The sequence below is a fragment of the Melanotaenia boesemani genome, chromosome 19 (genome assembly GCF_017639745.1).
Source record: "Melanotaenia boesemani isolate fMelBoe1 chromosome 19, fMelBoe1.pri, whole genome shotgun sequence".
NCBI classification, from domain to species: Eukaryota; Metazoa; Chordata; class Actinopteri; order Atheriniformes; family Melanotaeniidae; genus Melanotaenia; species Melanotaenia boesemani.
Genome location: NC_055700.1, coordinates 13,428,159 through 13,448,228, shown reverse-complemented (window position 1 = coordinate 13,448,228; position 20,070 = coordinate 13,428,159). Strand labels below are relative to the sequence as shown.

Sequence of the window (20,070 nt, the reverse complement as noted above, 5' to 3'; positions counted from 1 at the left end):
ATATAGGACTGACTGTCCGGCTGAAGTGCATTGCAGTCCTTTATCCTTATCCACTACACACAGCACTGATATAACAACTTCCCAATTTAACCCCAGCGCAGGTTCCTACTTGGTTGCTGCATCTTCATTCACACTTTCAGTTATCTGTATCAGTCTTTTCGGGTCAGGGTGGATTTATGCTCTACAGCTATATCTGTACGTGCCTGTCTTTTCATCTTTCTTCAGTCATAAACTCTGCTTCATATGCCTCAAAGATTTGCCTTTTTTGTGTGTGTACATCATTATATAGAGCTTTAAAACGACTTCACATGGCTTGAAGATGAAGTCTGGAAACAAATACTGGGAATTTAGTGTATCAGCTCTTTTGGTGGACTCTAGAAGAGTAGTTATCTCCAAGAAGTCCATGTGAAGAGGAATGACTGTGACAAAAATACTCTTCCTACATAGTGGAGGGATAGAGAGGAAGAAATAGTTAAAATCCAATCCTGTAATTTCAAATTGTATCTGTAGGTTTGGTGTGAGGGCTGGTTAAGAAGAACAGCTGGATGATACTGAATGGGTCCTTTGAGCTTTACTTTTCAAGACAAAATGTCAAACACAATGACCCCATCAAGACTGAGGAGTGTAACAAAAATGGCAGTAAAAGCATTTTGAAAGGAGTCCACCCAGGATTGGTCCTTGGGCTATTCTGCATACACACAGATAGCCCATCGGTGAGATTTCATTCCATCTTGAGGTGACTTCGTGTGTCAGTCCAGCTGTGTTTATGTGCATCTGCCAGCTACTTATCTGTACGCTCTGTCACACACATCCAACTCGCATGTGAAATCATGCCAAGAACACCGCCACTGTGTGTCCGCAGAATCACAGATGGCCAGCACAAGTCATGCACTCAAGAGTTGCACCTGCAGTTTAGGACTCACCTGAAAATCCTCTCTGGGGCCTGCTCTCCTGTAACTAGGTCATAACCTTTCTCCAGGTTTGCATATGGCCAAGGACTTGAGGAGGACAAAGAAGAAGGGACACTATGACAAAAACCAGATTTACAGTTTTCTTATTACAATACATTCATAGGAGTTCATGCATTATAAACTAAAGTCTTGAGTGATCTTTATCTTTTTTTTGTTTAAATGCTTGACAGTTAATAATATGAAATAAAAAAGACCCTGAAAGACAAAGTTAAAACTAACGTCCTTTGATCAAACGTTTTCAGTTGGATAAGATTACCCTTTCCCTGCAGCTTCCTCGATAAAACAAAGAATGGGAATCTGATCGGTGGCTGGACCCAAGCCAGCAGATGACAGGTGAAGCTGAATAACAACGTGTGGCCACTGACTGAGCAAGTCAGCTAATTGTCAAACAAGGTCAGAGTCAGAGAGAGGGCTCATCTCTCTCTGACTTCCTGTCTCTGTCAAGCTTTATGTTCATCCCTGCTGTTTTTTTTTTTACTTATTTTTTAAATGCACTACAACTTTCCTTATACTTATCAGTAGACTTGCCTCCCACAGAATAAATAAATAAATTAATACATAAATAAAAGACTGCACAACTGCATCTGCATGTTTTAGCCCATTAACTACAAATTGTTAGTATTTTATATTCCTACGGTTGTTAGATTACTTTTTCTTCCCTGGTCTTGATTCATTCTAACATGATCATCTCACAGTGCAGAAACTTGGAACCTGATAAAGATATTAAATCTATCCCTGTTAACAACTGCCATTATCATAGCCAAAAATTGATAATATGTATCAGAGAAGTTGGAATAAGGCAGTGTGAAATTATGCATAAAACTGTAGAGGTATACATTAATCTTCAGATATAACAGAAACCAGCAGATGGGATTTACCCTTCGTTGCGACCCCAGTCACTACGAACACAGAGGTGTTTATGGACAGGATCAGGGGAATAACCCTCATGACAGCTGCATTCTCCTGTGGCAGAAAGATCACACAAAAAAAGAAAATAAATAAAAAATAAAAAGGAAGACATTTATTCATCCTTCCTAACTGAATAAATTACCATGTAAGTCAGCCCTGCAGCTTCATTCCTTTGAGATGTATCAAATAAGCAGTTGTTGTGCTACATAATTCTGCAGATAATTTTCTCCAGTGATCAAAGTTGAAATACATTTTCACTGGCAGTGATGCTAATAAACTGGGCTCTCCTAATACATTTATTTGAACTTAGTAGAAATCATTCTCTTGGGTTGTGGAACACATGGTCATTGCAATGCAACTCTATAACATTTTCATTTATTTATTTTTTCCTGGAAGACATTATAAGTAAATTAGTTAAGTTACTTTTTACAAAATGGCCGCAGTCAAGTTTATTTTAGTTTATTAGTAAAAATGTTGTTTCATTAGTCTGCATATACCTACTACATTCTTAACTCAGTGACATGAATTCCAATTAAAAATCAAGTAAAAAGTGGCTCAATTTGTTAGCTGCAAGTATTACAAGATGTCTTTCATCATTCTCTCTGAAGAATTTCTACCCTTAAGAGTCTTGTGTGAGATCTAATCTTAGTTTTCTGCAGGTGGCTGGACAGCTTGCATTGCTGAGTGAACAGAGACACTCAGCTGGCAGCACAGCAGCTTTGTGCTGGCAGACAACACCCAGGTCAGTTGTTCACTGGCACTCCTACTTCCAGCTACAGCTACGAAGTGCAAAGCCAAGGATTATTTCATATATTCCCAATGAATTAATGAACAGAATTGTTACAGTACATTTGTAAGTACAACATACTTAGAAAAAAAAATCTTTTTCTGTAATTAATACCATATATTCGGGTGTTTGAAGTTGTGAATAACTAAAGAAATATATAAAAACAAACTTTGGTCTGGAAATTTCTCAGTTAGTGGTTCAGATTTCCAGTGGATTTCAGTTCAGACTCAAAGTCCTCATCTTTATCTCCAAAAACTAATTTTAAGTCAAGCTGCATTTACTGTACCTTTCCTGTTTGTCAATAAATGCATAGTTAACATTAGCCTTTAAAGACTTGTACAAAAATAAAGAAACAGACTGGTAGTCAGGTCTGGTAAGTGTCAGAAACATGATTTTGATTTGGTATATACTGCCAGCTGTCTCTCTGCAGTGCAGTTTTTAACACACTGGATCAGTGGTTTATCACAAACTTGGTTTGTAATAATTTGCATCTCAATGTAGGATCAGTACAAATTGTCATTTGCTAAGTATTAGCAAAATACACTACCAGTCAAGTGTTTCTTCATTAGTCTGGTGTGAGGTAGACTGAGCTCAGTTTTCTGTGTGCACTAGTGTTAGCCCTTACTACAACTGTGTGCTCTGTCATACAAGTTTAATTTGCTTCAAGGATTATTGAGTTTTGGCAGTTTTAAAGGGGACAGACTCTGCGGAAAAGAGAGATTAAATGGAGTCGAGCAGTTCAGTCCACACCTTAAAACTAGCCGACGTGAATAAAGGAGCAATTTCATGGTGGAAAAAGGAAAAGCTGTACTGTTTCTCTGTGGCATTTTAATATGGTATTCATTAAGACCTGAGGAAACTGTCAGCTTGTGTAAAAAGGGCAAAATATGTCTCCCTTATGAAAGGTCACAGTAGTGACCACTGAATGGTAAAAGGTGGGGGTGTTTTAATCTCTAAACGTGGTGTAAAGCTTTAGGAGAAGAGTAAAGCGTGAACTACTTCATACAGTTGTATACCGTGTCTACAACCTGAATTACCACCCTGCCTTTGTTTGCTTTTGCTAAATACTAGTTCACATCCAGGTTTCAGTTGGAGTTGTTTTTCATTTGAGTTCAGGATCGAGAAGGATGATGTATGCTGTGCTGACTGTGAAGCCCCTTGAGGCGAATTTGTGATGCAGGGATGTATGTGTTCATATGCTTGGCCAATTAAACTGGTTCTGACCGAACACATAATTGCAGCCATGACAGTAGACAATGCTATAAATATGGATGTTGCTTACTTCCCCTTTGAATTCATCTGTAACAAATAAATGGAGGGGTAGAGGGAGAAACGGACACTACGGAGACATAATTCTAAACCACCTTCACCTGTCACCTGCTCAAAGGCATATAAAAAATCCCTCTGTAACGCCCTTTAATTGGATGGATGTCAGTGTCAAAGTTAAGCCAATGCTTTCTATTTACCTTTCTATTTCTATTTACCTTTTGGACAGAATGCCATAGAAACTGCAGGATGGTTATTACTAACATCACAAGCCAGATGGTTTGTTTCACAGAGCCAAGAAAGTTCTCCTTAGAAACCGGAAAAGACTGGTCCTTATGAATAAGATGCCTGGAATGTGACTGGATCAAACACCTCTACATAAAGAACTGAGATTGTTAACTGGTCCAGCTTTTTTCTTGTCATGGCCACAATATGACGTGGAGCCTGAAAAGATTTAAGTAAATCCAGCTGCTTCACAAGGTTCAGAATCCATTGTGAAGTCTTGGTCAAATTTCTTTGTGTTTCTTACACATCCAACATATACGTATTACAAATAAAAACAACAAGTACCAACAGTGACTCATACTTCTGCTTGTTTAGGCAGCGCATGATCTGACACCACTGACACCAGCAGGAAAACAATATTTAACAATACTATTATATGTTCTCTACCTTGATAAAGTCAAAAAGAATTGGAAAGAAGAACTGACAAACAAAGATGAAAAAGATGAAAAAGAATCTTCTACTTTTTTTTTTCTTTTTTTGTTTTGAGGCAGCAGCTTTGAAAAACTATCCAACTTGGCCTCCTTTTTTCTGGCTTATTAAAAACATATGACTGATTCTAACTAAATAACACTATGACTGATTTTTGCCCCTTTTCAGAGGCCCATAAATACGTATGTATCATGTTCATGTTGCAAACAAAAACACATGCACTTCAGTTCCCCACCGCTACGCTTAAGACTCTTCACTTTTAACCTAGTTATAATTCTCCCCGCCTGCCATCAGAAGTGCTTAGTAAAATCAATCTTGCGCACTTTTGCAGTAGCTTTATATGTTGGCACTCAAAGACTGGAGAGGTAATGTTACCTTTTCACAGGAAAGTGTATTTTTATTTAGTAGTCTTTTAGTGATTTGATTAAAAACAGCAAACCACTTGAATGTTCATGTTTTTTTCCCTTCTATTTCTTGTGCTTTGAGTATATGTAAGCCTAAATCATTTAAAAGAAAACTTTTATTTGCAATGCAAAGTGCCACACTGCATGTATGATTAAGTGGAGGTGAATAAAGAGGAGAAGGGAACATCCAGGAGAACTGACAAGAGAGTTTTTTCTGCTGCTATGAGACATTACATGCACACTCAACTTGGTTAAAGAAGAAATAAATCAGGAACATTTCCATGATTTATTTCTCTGCTTTTCCTTTTTCATATAAACCAAAAAGTAACTACAGTAAATTATTAACTGTATGACTGGAATTTCTGTGATGAATGAATTTCTACTGAAGGAAGTCCAGAATTAAGATGCAGTGACAGAGTTGCTAAATTTGCACTCGGTCTTGTAGTAGATTGATGTCTCATGCAAGTATCTGAAAATATCTGTAGGCATATTACAAGTAATTTTATTAGAGACAATCTTTTTTTTTATTTTTCATAGTACTGAACAGAGGTGAGAACACTTCAAAAGATTCATGAAATGTGAAAAGATTCTGAGTAGTACTGCCTTGTGATGAGAACATTGATTGTTTTGAAATGAAAGAAATGATAAACGTTAGTTTAGTTAAACTAGATAAGAAACATAATCCTTAATGTAAGAACTATCTGCAATGAAAGTCAGTACACCTTTCATTACTGAGACTCCTTTAGTTTAATTTTTAATTTAATTCTTTGCCATTAAAAAATAAAAATGTTCAAATCCAGCAATACACTTGGCAACGTTTAACTGAACTGAATTGAATTGATTTTATTTATTTTTTAGAATGTAGGGTTAGACTCTGGCAGTTTGGATTTTGGACTCTGAACTAAGGAAATAGCTCAAAATTACGAAAGTGTAGGTATACATGTAAGATTTTTAATGCATCTTTTCTTTTTCTTGCAATGGTTTTTTTCTTTTAGATGATTAAAAAAATCCAGCTCGATGGTCACTAAAACACGTTTCTGGACCTTTGTTTTTCAAACCTATTGAGCACATTTTGTTGCCATAAGAGTCATCATGTTTGGTATGTCTGGGCATCCGTCTACTACTCAGCATGTGTAGACTAAGGGTGAATTCACACCAACTCGAACCTTAGTTCATTAGCCCAGCAAGACTGGTTTGTTTCAGTAGTCATGAATGAGCAACCAACCTCTGAAGCGCATCAAAGAAACCGACTCTGGTCCACTTAAAAACGTAGGTCTTGGTTCACTTCATGTGAAGTGTACTACAACTTATGTGGTGTAAATGGAAGTTGATCTGCATTACCCAATAGATGAGTGAGTTTTCTTGTTTGTTGTTTGTCTTGTACACTTAATTTAATAATTTAGTAATTTGTTATGCAGCACTGCCTCAGGCAAGGAGGGGAATACGTTATTCAAAAGGGTTGGTTAATTTCACCACGTGCAGTGTGAACAAACCCAGATCGGCTGAGTGATACAACCAATGACTGAACAGAGTCCCTAATTGCACTGAGTCTAAGGGATTATGTGTAAAAAAAGACTTGTTCTGTCAGCTACTGTTGTGAAATGTTCACAGGCTCTCATGGTGCCATCTTTAAATGTTATTTCCCCAACTTGGTGGTTCAAGCCACGTTTAAACCAAAAATGCAGGATCCCATCTGATAAAAGTCTGGTAAAAGCATCACACCTCAAACATTTGCAAGATTATCTCAGTTATTCTTCAATATATTATTTTATTTACACTCTGTAAACCATTGCATTCTGTTTGAACAGTATTTGAATTGGGGCTAAACCGGATCTGATTTGAATTAAACTGAAGAAAAAATAAGAGGCAGCTGAGTGATTGAAAATGTGTCTATGCGTTGATTTTGTAACTCAAGCTAGCTCAAGAGAGTTCTGTGTAAAAGATACTTGCATTTGAATGAAAAAGGATACAAAACAGCTGTGTGAAAAGTTATTTTAGAGAGGAGCAGATGACTCTGTTAGCTTTAGCACTGATAGCAAGCGGAAAACAATGCTCCCCATCTTATTTAGGTTGTTGTTGTTTTCCATGTCTCATCTTGGTTCCTGCAGGAGTGCCAAAAGGTCAAATCAAGATATCAGAAAATATCTAGTTTTACATATTTGATACCATTATTAATAAATAAATGCATTTCTGCAAAATAAAACAATGCCCTTATTTAGTTAAACAGACTGCCCCTATCTAGAGTCTTGCTGTGAGGCTGCACAGCAACCTGTTCAGTAAATCTTTCCACCTTTTTTAAGATGAGGTACACCAGTCTGGAAGCAAATTCTTCCTGTAATCTAAGACACACCTTGCAAGTAATCAGTGAATTGTGGCTCCTTCTTTCCTGCAAAAACAATTAAGGGCGGATCAAGCAATTAACAAGAAAAAGACACGTCTGGTTGATTAGGCAGGCACATGAATTAACCTTTATAAAAACTTTCAGACCCATACTTTGTGTGTCAGTTTCTCAGCTTTGAAAAAGTAGGTATGGTTCAGACATTCAAAACGGAGCATTGTGGTTGAAAAGGAAAATTGATTATATATATATATATATATATATTCTGACTAAAGCTCAATCATAGTGAATGTGCCATAAATAAGTGATACAGAGGAGTTATGCAGGTGATAAAGAAACACCTTTTGAAAATGACAAATCCAGCAGTAAAAACACCTCACAAATACAGGAAGGGAAATTGTCATTGTGTGGTCATTAAATCTGAATGTCACTGAGCTGATAATGTGCCATGGCAACTGCAGCCCTTTTACATTAATGGTACACACTGCAATTATATTGCAATTCTAGGAATACACTGACCATGTCATTGAAGTTCAAACCCACCATCTGCTATGTTAGCGTTTATTTCAAAGTTTTAATTGATGTTTTAAATGATGTTTTAAATTTACTCAGTAAATGACAGCCAAAAAGTTATTTATTTCCAATATAATTGTGACACATTTTGTCTTCCCTTTCTTGTGAAAAATAAATGCTATCACCAAACTGCACGCCTTTTGATTTTCTTGTATATGTTGACCGAAAATATACTTGCTTTTAATTATGCACATGTGTGATTATCATGGCTGCCTTGTATATTTTGCATTTGTTCAAACCCACATGTGCTTGTCCTCAGAAATTAACTCAACAAGTTAGCAAACTGCAATATGGGAACTGGTCCTGACATAGCCCCTGACTGGTTGACAGCAGTAAAAATGAGAGAATGTTTCTAAGACAAGACATGGCATCCTGGTTTAAAGGGCCTTGTCTACCATCTACTATAAGTTCTGCTGTTATTTTTTCTGTTGTGACATGAAAATTAATCAAATGCTAACCTCCTGGTTTGTCGCCACATTTACAGTGTAGTTTCCGCTAGATAAATTTGACAACTTTATCTGGTTTTAGTTCTCTAATGCGCCTCCAAGTGGAATCCTCTGGTAAAAAGCATAGTACACAGGCAGCTATGTAAACAAATAAGCTTAAAACAGAGGCGCAAGATTGAACAGCAAGTATATTTTCAACCTCATGTGGCCTCCTTCAAACAATGAGTGTGTCTCTCAGACTGTGATTACTGCAAATTGCAATTGTAAATTGTATGTTTCACATACACTATGTCTGCCCTGAGGGTTTGTATAAGTGGGTAAACTCTGGGATGCCACAAGTTAAGGCTGGCTAATTAGAACATACTGCAAGCTTAATTTAGAGCTAATCAGCTGTGATTGCAAATGGCCATTTGATGACATATAATTGTCTTCATCCAGTCCACCTAGATATCTGAACAAACACACAAACTGATACAAGGACATAGGGATATCCTGTTCAAACAGTATTTTAAAATAGCAACATCAACATAAATTTGTTACCAATGGTCTTTTTCATTCTCCACTGCTCATCTTCTTTGTCTCTTACTACAGCTGTTTCCATGTTCGAAAGTAAGAGCCAAAAAGGTAAAACAGAGGCAATCACTTCGGAGCCCAAATCATCTCTCTTCTTCCTGTTTTACATCATGCTAGAAATGATGTGTGTCACTGTAATGATTTCTAGTATCTCATTCTGGCTGTGTGGATGATTTTCACATTTCAAGGTTCATGGTGTTGGCACAGAAAAGAGTTATTGTCAGTCTGATGCCTGTTTGAGCTTGTAATAATATTTCCAGGTAGAGAAGTCATTCTACCCAAAGACCTAGGGCAGATTTTATATAAAACATTTCTTCCATGGAGAGTGTGTCTATGTGGGCATGTGAGTAAACTCCATATTGAATGGAATGCTAAGGCAGTGCTGTACATGCAACACACCTCAATCATTTCAGTAGAACTTTTCATTATTTATAAGTCTGCATCTCTTTAAGATGGGATAAAATTACTAAAGATTCTATAAATAAATTATTATGGATGTATTTCAAATCTATTTTAAATAAAATAAACTATTTATATGTTTATTGTGTTGTAAATTAACAAAGGTGGTTTATTATATTCTAACAACACTGTAATCACTTGCATTACCAGTTGTCCAATTATAGTCAGTAAGACTCTAAACAGACAGCAGAAACCGTTTAATTATGCCAATCTTTTGACCTCCATTTCAGCAGTTACGTCATGGAGTGAAGGCAGAGATGATTGATTATCCAGTCACAGTGATACAGTGACAGGTAGTCAACAGTGACAGTCAACCAGCGTAACACTGAAACAGGATGGAGGCCCCTGATTGAGTTGTTGAGACAGTTTCTATGTGTAGTTATTGAGCCTGAAGAAACTGTGTCTGCAAGTGTGTTTTTGTACACGCTTTAAAACCAATGAACTTGAGAAGTTCAAATGCCGATATGGATTTAAATTGTTTACCATATAAGTAAAGTAAAATGTGTTTCCTGATCAATGCAAACACTATTGAACTGATGGTAGAAACACTTTGCCAGTGCAACACTGTGTCAATAGACGTAAATAAAAACATAGATTGAGGGCACCAGCATTCAATTTAAAAATAAAGCTGCACCATAGATGAAAATAAAAACCTTATTTTCTAGAAACGTTTGAAAGTTTTAAATCTGTAATAAGAGTAATCAATTTCAGGGACCAACTCCATAATACTTAGAAAATGTAAAAATGTAAATGTAAAGTTAAGAGAGAGGGTCCTATAAATAAAAGTTGACAGATTATAAAAGTAACACTGTTCTGGAAGAGTCAGTGATCAACAGATTAATTGGTGACAGGTGAGGGTGTCAGGATTGGGTATTAAAGTAACACAATATCATCAGATTAGACAAGTAAAAATTTTAAGTAAAGTTTTTGTTTTAGAAAACCTGAGGTTTGTATTTTCAGCAAGTACAATGTTATCAGAATCTGAATTTCAATATAAAAGAGGAATTATACAAGCATTTGGCCAATTTACAAAGAATAAACTGGCCATGAATTTTGTAATTGACAATTACATCATCAGCTGGCTAATTACACTTGATCAGCAGCAATCCACACATATACGATGTCTTTGTCAGCTATTTGTTTATTGTTTTTGTTTACCACATCTAAACAGAATAACCTAAGACCCCAAAAACTGAGCATATTACATTATTATGCTGTTGAGTGTTGTCCATGACTGTATCTTTGTGTTAAGTGATAAAAGGCATACTGGAGTGCAATTACAGCAACCAAATCTCTTCAGAAGAGTACCTTTAATTTGGAAGCTGGATAAACTTCAATGCACTGAGAAGAAATGGCATTCTTGAGGCCAATTACTGATTAAAAAATCTTGCTGCTGAAAAGGACAGATGAAAAGGGAAATGAATGGATGGAGACAGCAAGACAGAGCTAAGCAGTCACACTAATAAAGTGAAAATGTTGAATGTAGTGGAGCCTGAATAAATGACTATAAAACTGAATTACAACCATTAATGATTTCACATTGTAGAAACGCACAGGGGCTGATGAACTGCTGGCATATGCACTTGTATCCACACACATCTCCATTCTACAAACACATACGTGCCAACTCCATCTTTGGCATCTTCATGAACTCTGACTAAGTTGAGTGTCTGGACCTCTAATACATTATGCATCAGCCCTCAGCATGTCCTTGAATAGGGTTACATAAATTTCACATACATTACAGATGTAATCCATTCTAATGGGCTTAGACTTGATCCAGCTGGGCAGGGAAAACACAAGGGAGTTACACCTCCCTAGTTAAGATAAATATCATCTGGCTGCATGCTCAGCTTTTGTTGGGACTATCTTAATGTCACTGGGCGTAAAACTGTATTTGCACAAACTGCAGCTGGTGATTATTTACTGAGAGGTGGCAAAGACATTGTGAGCTTCTGCTTACATAGTATCAATGTTGGAATCTTACTGGTGCACTAAGCTTTGATGCAAAAACTATAGAGAAAGGATACATTTACTTAAGAATCCAACAAAAAAACTAACAAACAAACCTATCTACTGATATGTCTCCTTTTCTTTTTTTCTTTTTAAACAGAAATACGTTTGTATATTATGCAAATTTCAAATCTGTGCTATGAATCAGTACATGTAAACAAATTAACTGCACTGCTTTAACATTCCTGGTAAAACAGACTCCACTTGAGTTTGATCATGTGGGACTTCCAGATACAGATCGATAAAAAGGTGGTAGCCAACCAACCAGACATTGTGATCATGGAAAAGCAGCAAAGGAAAGCCATAGTGATCAATGTAGCCATCCCCATTGATGGAAATATCATGAAAATTAGGATTGTTAATGCAAAGATAATAATTAATTCATGGAATCAATGTGTTTATTTTTAAAAACACATTAACTCATGTGCAGGATGACTAAATGGTGACTGCCACTCAGTCACTGGGTCTGACATTCTGGTCCACACTCCTTACCAGTTGATGCAACAAATTGTGTCGTGTTGAGTTTGCCAAGAAAAGAAGGAGTTGATCCACCTACATAATGGCTGATTGTCACCTGAGCAGACTGGAAGAATCAGAAAACCTGTTGGCCTTTTAGAGGAGACGTTTGAAAATGAATAAAATAAGAACAATCAATGAAAATGCTGCCATTTGGAGACAGAGCAGAATATTTTTTTTTGTTCCTCTGAAGCACCTCTAGTTTGAAAAAAAAAAACCCACCGTCAGACACACATCTGTTTAGGCCAAGAGTGCAGGTGTAATACCTAGCTTTCAGCAGACTGCAAACTAGGTGTTAGTTTAGAATGTAATTAATTGTGATTGAGCCACAGCTATCCTATGATTATTAATATTAAAGATTTAATTTGTTTGACAACCCTAGTGTTACTATATCTTATAATCAGTGTCTGGACCTCTAATACATTATGCATCAGCCCTCAACATGTCTGTGACAACATTTCCTGTTCCTGCAAAGAGGACACTGTGCTCATTGAGGAGTAGTGTCTTGCTTTTATCACTGGTTTTTACTTGTTTTGTTTTTTTTTTTTTAAACCTTTTTCAAAGTTAAAGTATTTCTTTTAATCGTAATTTTAACACAAAGGAAGACATTAGTTGGTCTGATCCCTGGAAAAACAGACCGTTACACACCAGTTCACCTCCTGACGACCTGGTGTTTACATACACCTGCACATTACAAACCTCAAGGAAGAAATCTTGAAACTGTCTGATGAACTGAAACCTGAGAATGATATACTCAACTCACTTCTATACTTAGTGCACCAGCAGCCAATGCATATTGCATTAATACAAGTGGTTCTACTGCATTGATTGCTCAAAGCTCAATTTTAAGACAGTTCTTTCATGCATCATATATTTGTTTTTAGCAACCTTCCTATTGTATGTGTTACTTACCCAGGCCTCCTTCCTGCTTTAATGAAGAATTTTCAAACATTTTAACATCGGTACACTCCAAACACAGTAACATTTTAATAACTGTCGATTTTAAAATACATATTGATAACAGCTGTGATTATTATGGGAATGAGTTTTTAAATCTTTTAAACTGTATGTATTTTAAATAATACGTCACTCAGCCTACTCACAACAGAGGACAAACCCTGGATCTGGTCATAACCTATGGTCTGACTACTGGTGTGTTCTCTGTTGTTGATCTGGCTGTGTCAGACCACTACTCTGCATATTTTAACGTCACCAGTTTTATCCAACAGGAAGCCCTGGGGAGAACTGTGAGGAGATGATATACAATATAACTTCAGAGGTGGCTGCAAGTTTTATCTACATTTTATACCAAACCCTTGCTTAGTGAGGAGAAATTAAAGAATCAAAGAAATAAAAGGGAACTGCAGGACAACAGAAAGAAATTGGAGAAAACAATGAACAACCATTCACTTAGGAATTTTTCAGGAATAGGAAAACATTTACAATAATACAGTAAAACAGGCAAGAACCCTCCACTTTTTAAACCTAATCACACAGAACAAAAACAATCCCAAATTCCTTTTTAAAACAATCGATTTTTTAATGAACACAGATTTTAACAAGTCTTCCATGACAGCATCAGACGCTGAATGTGGGGACGTTGCAAACTCCTTTAGGAGAAAAATCGATGCTATTAGATCCAGCCTTTATCTTAGCAAAATGATGATACTAACATATCTGACTAAATGTTTTTACCTGAGGAAACACTGGAGAGTTTTGTCCTGGTTGATGCTGAGGTACTCGCTCAAGTTTACTCCCTGTTAAAGCCAACAACCTGCCTTTTAGACCCCGTTCCCACATCACTTTTAAAAACATTTTATGGGTTTCTTTGAGTTTGAGCTTTTAAACATCAAAAATTACTCTATTCAAATGAGTATTCTCCCATCTGCCTTCAATATGGCATTGATGAAGCCACTTCTGAAGAAAAGTAATTTACTTGTCTTGAGTTTGTAGCTTTTGATTGTTTATTTATACATTATTTTTTATGTAAATCATGTTGCACTTCTTGCGTATGAAAAGTGCTCTATAAATAAATTTTGATTTGATTTGATAATGATTTTATTTGATCCGCTGTCATTCGGGCTGTCCCAGCTGACAACCAACATGAAAAATCATGGGAAATCATTGTTTGTAGCTAAAAACAGCTGTCCTACAACAGACAGTGAGAGAGTCAGAGAGGATCAAAGGTCACTTTAAATAATCTTTCATTGAACGTGACCTTTGAAATGAGCATGGCCTACAATGATCTGTCAAAGACAGATAGCCAGGAATAAATTTCTGACATGTCATTACCATGACACGTAACATGTTCACCATCATCCTTCAGTGTCACCACTGAAATGAAGTCCACAAGCCAAATAAGAAAAAATAAAACCTGTGAAAATCAAAGTTATCCTCCAGCTTATACATGACTGTAATAAAAAGGATGTAGCATTTGAACAAAGAGTTAAGGCACTGCAGCTCTCGGAAAACATATTAACGCACCATATGAAAGCTCAATCTTTTTTTTTTTTTTTTTTTGGTCTGTATTTTCATCTGTGTTGAGCTTCACACATCCTAATGTGATTCATTACATGCCATTATTGCACAGGATGGATACATAAAACATGAAGTCATAACCGTATGTATTAGATGTTGGTTTTACAGTGTGGCTCAGAGTAAATTTGCAGCATAAGATGCAGCCAACTTTTGTTGAATAACAGACCTTCCCAATGTTTAACAGACTGCATTGTCTTTGCTCCACTACCTATCAGGTGGTACTGGGGTGTCTCCTTATTTAATGCATGCATATGTAGGCAGGAGGCCTTCATGTTTAAGTTAGCAGAACTCAATGAACTTTGAGTTAAAATACCAGTTGGTGACTGTATATTATCTCTGTGTGATCAATATCAACATTCTAAGAGAACAACTGATTGGTCCATAGAATATATATAAAATATTTTATTTGTATTAATATTGCTGAATTTAAATTAACTACAATTTACCACATGAGCATCCTGTGGCTACTATCTGATGAGATGAGAGTGAAAAATTTGAATTCAAATTAGAATGAATGCTTTTCATTAATGCATGGCAATCGTAGATTAAATATCACCATCTGAACACTTATTTAACCTTCACTGGTGACATTTTACTGCATGTGTATGACAAGAAAGTTTTATATCCGATTGCTACAAGGATTACAGGACTGAAATTAATTTAAGATGGGAGCCTTTTGGCTCAGACCTCATTCTGGGTATGGATGTCCTTATAATTACCACAGTATGAAGGAACATTGGATGCCTGTAAGCTTTTGAAGTATATTTTGTACTCAGTTCATAGAATTTCTAGTTGACTCATGCTACATACATCTAATTAGATGTATTTGGTATTGTGCTAAGATGTCAAACATCATGGCAGTATTCAAGTTTTGGGCTTAGTAATCCCTCTCTTGAAATCTTATGAGTTACCAGATAAATACAATAAAGCAAAGAAATAACCTTTCTGTCATAACGAACCAAGTCAGTGAACTAAACCCCTAATAGGCTCCAGTGTCTGCATATGTTTGTATGCACCAACCTGTGTCCTGGTCACAAATCTGCTCGCATGGCTCAGTGGTCCTCTGGCCACAGTAGTCTCTGACCCACTGCGTTGATGAATTGGTCTGATAGTACAGTGTGAGCTTGGCTGGATTTAGCCAATTAGAAACATCCAAGAAACTGCCCATGCTCACCACAAAACTACTTCCTGTAAAAATAAAAAGAAAGCACAAGTTAAAATAACACAGTTTGTATTAAAGAAAAAAGAGGTAACAATAAAAAGAAAAAAAATGTGCTAGATTGTTTTGCTTTTTAAACAGTCTTTTCCTAGTTCTACAGAAAAAAATCAATTAAGGAAGTAGCTAATTCTTCTGTTTTCACTGTAATTTTATTTCCTATCCTAACCCGACAGAATTTAAATGAGAAAATTTAGACCCATAATGTGTGTATTGATGAGATTTCCCTGGTAATTGCAGTAGATGAGATAAAAGGGTTTCACAAGTCAATCAGTAAACGCTTTGCTCACAGATGCTGACTTACCTTTCTTTCTTACTGCTCTCAGACCAATCATTAAACTCTGATCACTGAACAAGACTATCCTTAATTGATGCCAATGAGTTTTAATTCCAGAGGGAGCAGGGAGGAGATTATGGAGTGGTCCTATTTTGTTAACATTAAGACTTATATGTGGCTTATTGAGATTATAGTGCTGTGTCATAGAGAATGAAACATTCACAATTAGCCACAACATTAAAACCACTGACAGATGAAATAAATAACATTGATCATTCACTGACGATATGATGATGATGAGAAATCTGGGTTTCTTGCATCTACAGTATGTGTCTCGCTTTGCCAAGTAGTACCACTGTTGACAAAGCTGACAAAGAACACCCTACCATGGCAACAGCACTCCCCAACAGCAGCTGCCTCTCCCAGAAGGACAATGCACTTTGCCACACTACACATACTGCCGAGGAACAGCTTGTGGAAAGCAACAAAGAGCCAAAAGCATTGACTCAGTCTCAGAATTCCTCCCAATCTGATGAAACATCTGTGGGATGCAGTGGACCAAAGCCACAGATGCTTCACCACGCAAACTACAGAAGTGAAATGATCAGCTGCCATGGTCTGTAGAATAGAATCCAGGATAGGGGGAAGGTGTTCATTAAGACTGGTTTAAATGTTGATGGCTGCATTGCATTTAAAAGATATTAAAAAAACAAAAAAAATATTAGGATTCTATATCTTTTTATATATGTATTTATTTTTGTATGTAAAAAAGATTATTAAAATTATCCCCATTGTTGCCTTCTTTTCCACATTTCCTGATCTAACACAACAACATTATTCTCCCACACATAAAAAGTCTGGACAAAAAAAAAAAAACACTAGAAAAACAAAAAAACAAAACAGAAAACAAAAAACAAAAAAAAAAAAACAATTGTCATTTGCATTTTTTCTAGTGCACTGCTCTTTGGAAAAACTCCCTGCTTGCATGCAGATGCACCAATGCTTATACAAATTTCTCTGCAGCTTGAGTCTTTCACCTTTACATAGGCTTCTTCTGTGGACTTGCAAACCTCTGTTTATGGATGTTTTCTGCTTGCTTTCAAATTACCGTATAAAAAATGTATTTTCAACTGTAAAAAGAGTCATGTATATGACTCTGATGTTAAAGTCTGTGAGGGTGCACTCATTTACCTCACAGTGTTCCCTCCAGAATAATACATGTGAACTGGGTTCACAAATCATGCAGTCTAATTGTCATTAACTTACTTCAGCTTTATTTGTAAAGAGACAATCACAAATAAAAGTATTCTGAACTGAGTAAATCTAAGAGGAGTATATGAAGAAGGGCTCAAACTAGAGATCAGGACATGTGTACCAAAAGCTGTTAATCTGAGAGCACACAACCAAAAGTAAAGTGGAACATGCCTGCATGGAAGCTGGAACTTTTTAATATGAGGGCAGCATTTTGAAGAAAACAAAACAAGCAAGGAAACTTGAAATCTAGTCTCAAGTAAAGAAATACACTCTTGAATGAAGCCAGCAATATATACCTGTCCGTTAATGCCTGTTAAGTTGGTGCATCGGCATATAACAAACAAATATTTGAACTAGTTATAAAGTGCCTTAAATAAAACATGAGACATCACGCCTTTAATGGCTATTTCCTCTGCACACATATGAGTCATAAATATAGTGTTTAATACTTACTCAGTAAATAGCAAACACTCAATAATCATGGTATTAAACTTTCCTAGAAATAAGGATGCTGTTCTTGATGCTGGGCTTGAAAATGATGTCTGCAACATCAGTCAAAGCACCAAAATGCTAAATGCACAGAAATGATCTGGAACGGATCCTTAAAAGCATCTCACAGGTCAAGATAAGGTAAGGTGAGAATAACGAGGCCCTTAGCTGTAGCAAGGCAGGGAGAAAGGATACATTTTATGTCTTTAACTCGCACAGTGAGGAGGCAATTGTTAGATTATGGGCTGTTTTCTCTAAGACCTGCAAAGAAGCCCCACTTGAGCTGCAGGAGCATGATTCATTTTCCTGTGCACATTTTTAGTTGAGTGCAGAAGAATGGGAAAGTTATTTTGTAAGATGAATCACTTTTCAGCTCTTTAGGAAAAAAATAAAGCATTGTGCTTCAAGGCTGCAGGGGAAAATATAACAATTTGGCATTGTTTTTCAATCAAATGCAGCATAGACCTCACACAAAAGAAATTCACTCACTGATATCCTAGTTGTGGGTTATTTTTCAATATATGTCATTAAGCGAAGTATTTTTTTGTAACATTCTCAAATGTTTTGTTAATGTGTTTCTTCTGTTTAGTTTGCAGTGTGTTGAAACAGCAACACGATTGGAGTTAAAATAAAGTGGGACAACAATTTCTTATTTATGCCCATAAACTATGTATTTGTTAAACATCATAAGCATCTCTAGACCATCATGTTAGGTACCAACATAAAATTTCTTATTAGACTTAAAATTAAAAAGCAATGCATCTTTAGAATGACAGAATAAGTTTCAATAAACACATACCATGGCATCCCAGACCTCTTGTGGGATCATGTGGGTTTTGTTTTGTTTTTGTTTATTTGGGTGATCCACACGCCAATAACAATATAAAATATCTCATAATGTATTTAACTAATATTTTATTCAACATTAAGTAACTCTGATATTTTTTTCTCTATATTTTGCATCTATTTATTTATTTTTTGTGCTAATTACTGACACATACGCTTCTACATAGCTTTTGTTTTCCAGCTCTTGACCAGTCGACTAGTCACTACTGTTTATTTTGCTGCACAGCGTGATGCCTGACCTCATAACCTGTCTGCACAGCTGCCTCCTATCATTGTGTCTCTAAAATTACAAAAGCATATTGTACAGGACAGCTCATGTCCTGTGTATACATTTGTTCAGGTCTAACTTATATATAAGTATATACTGTATTGCTTGCCAGTTTAGATCTGTTTTGTTTGTTTATCTGTTGTTTGTTCTCCTGACTGCTTGCCTGCTGCTGAATGTGTGTTTACAGACTACTGGGTTATGCTGCCTTTTATCACATCCACTGTGCCATTGGTATTTGTTTTCCTACAAAAGTTAGTTTGCAGAAGAAAAACAAAACTTTCTAAATCCCTGATGACAGTTCATAACAAATAAGGTCAAAGGGGATGTTAGGAAGCATTCAAACTTATGAGATAATTCCTATAAACTGGACATGCTCCAGATACAGTGTTAGAGCAAAGGTCAGGAGATTACCAAATTTAGTCAATAATAATTTTGCCAGAAGCACAGGTATCCCTATTATATTGAGCTGGTAAACAGTGAAAAAAACAAAACAAAAACAATACTCGTATTAACTGATTGTGACTATAACTTGACTGACAACATGCATGCATCTAATGATAATGCTGGAAGTTCCTAATGAGATCTCACTTTGTTCAGACTAGTTTACGGGAGTCATTTTACTAATTAATGAAAAAAAATGAAGAAACATTCTAGATTTTTGATTGATTGCATATTATAACTTCATTGTTGATTGTGCTGTTGTTAAGACATAAACACACAAATCGTGAGTATGTGGGGGGGTTTCGAGATAAGGCTCGAGGGACTACAGCACCTGATCAACTGATATGTGAATGTATGGCTTTTGGAGATACGGCATTCATTAGATGCATTACTTTAGCTCCTCACTCCCTCTTACTTTACTTAACATATTCTGCTTTAGCCTCTTCTCCCACTGAGGGGGTTATACTGCAGTATCTTGCCAAAGCAGAGACCCAATTTACAATTATCTCATAGTCAATAGATCCTAAACAGAGTCAGTGTGGCAATTCTCTAAGTGGGCACTTGTGTAACCATGTTTACATGCTAATCTTGTTTCTCATTAATCTAAATTCTTTCCACAAATATTTTGATTGTAATTCTGATGGTGATGTTTAAACTAACAATTGACAGTATTATAAAGGTTATTTAATGGATTTTATTTTTAGTTTGGAACATAGAGCTTATTTGTGTTCTATAAATAAAGTTCATTTATGACATGACTAGACAAGAGAAT

At 36.2% G+C, this 20,070-nt stretch overlaps 1 protein-coding gene across 3 annotated transcripts in view; it reads right to left on the bottom strand.

Annotated features, from left to right (window-relative positions):
- LOC121629820 (astrotactin-2-like) overlaps window positions 1-20,070 on the bottom strand; it is a 300,171-nt gene that overhangs the window by 138,322 nt on the left and 141,779 nt on the right. For all 3 annotated transcript variants that reach the window (XM_041969617.1, XM_041969618.1, XM_041969619.1), the window contains 3 exons: window positions 15,528-15,695; window positions 1,850-1,934; window positions 924-998 (listed from right to left, as the gene is read on the bottom strand). In XM_041969617.1, coding sequence (XP_041825551.1) covers window positions 924-998; window positions 1,850-1,934; window positions 15,528-15,695 — 328 coding nt within the window. The remainder of the gene's footprint in view (window positions 1-923; window positions 999-1,849; window positions 1,935-15,527; window positions 15,696-20,070) is intronic.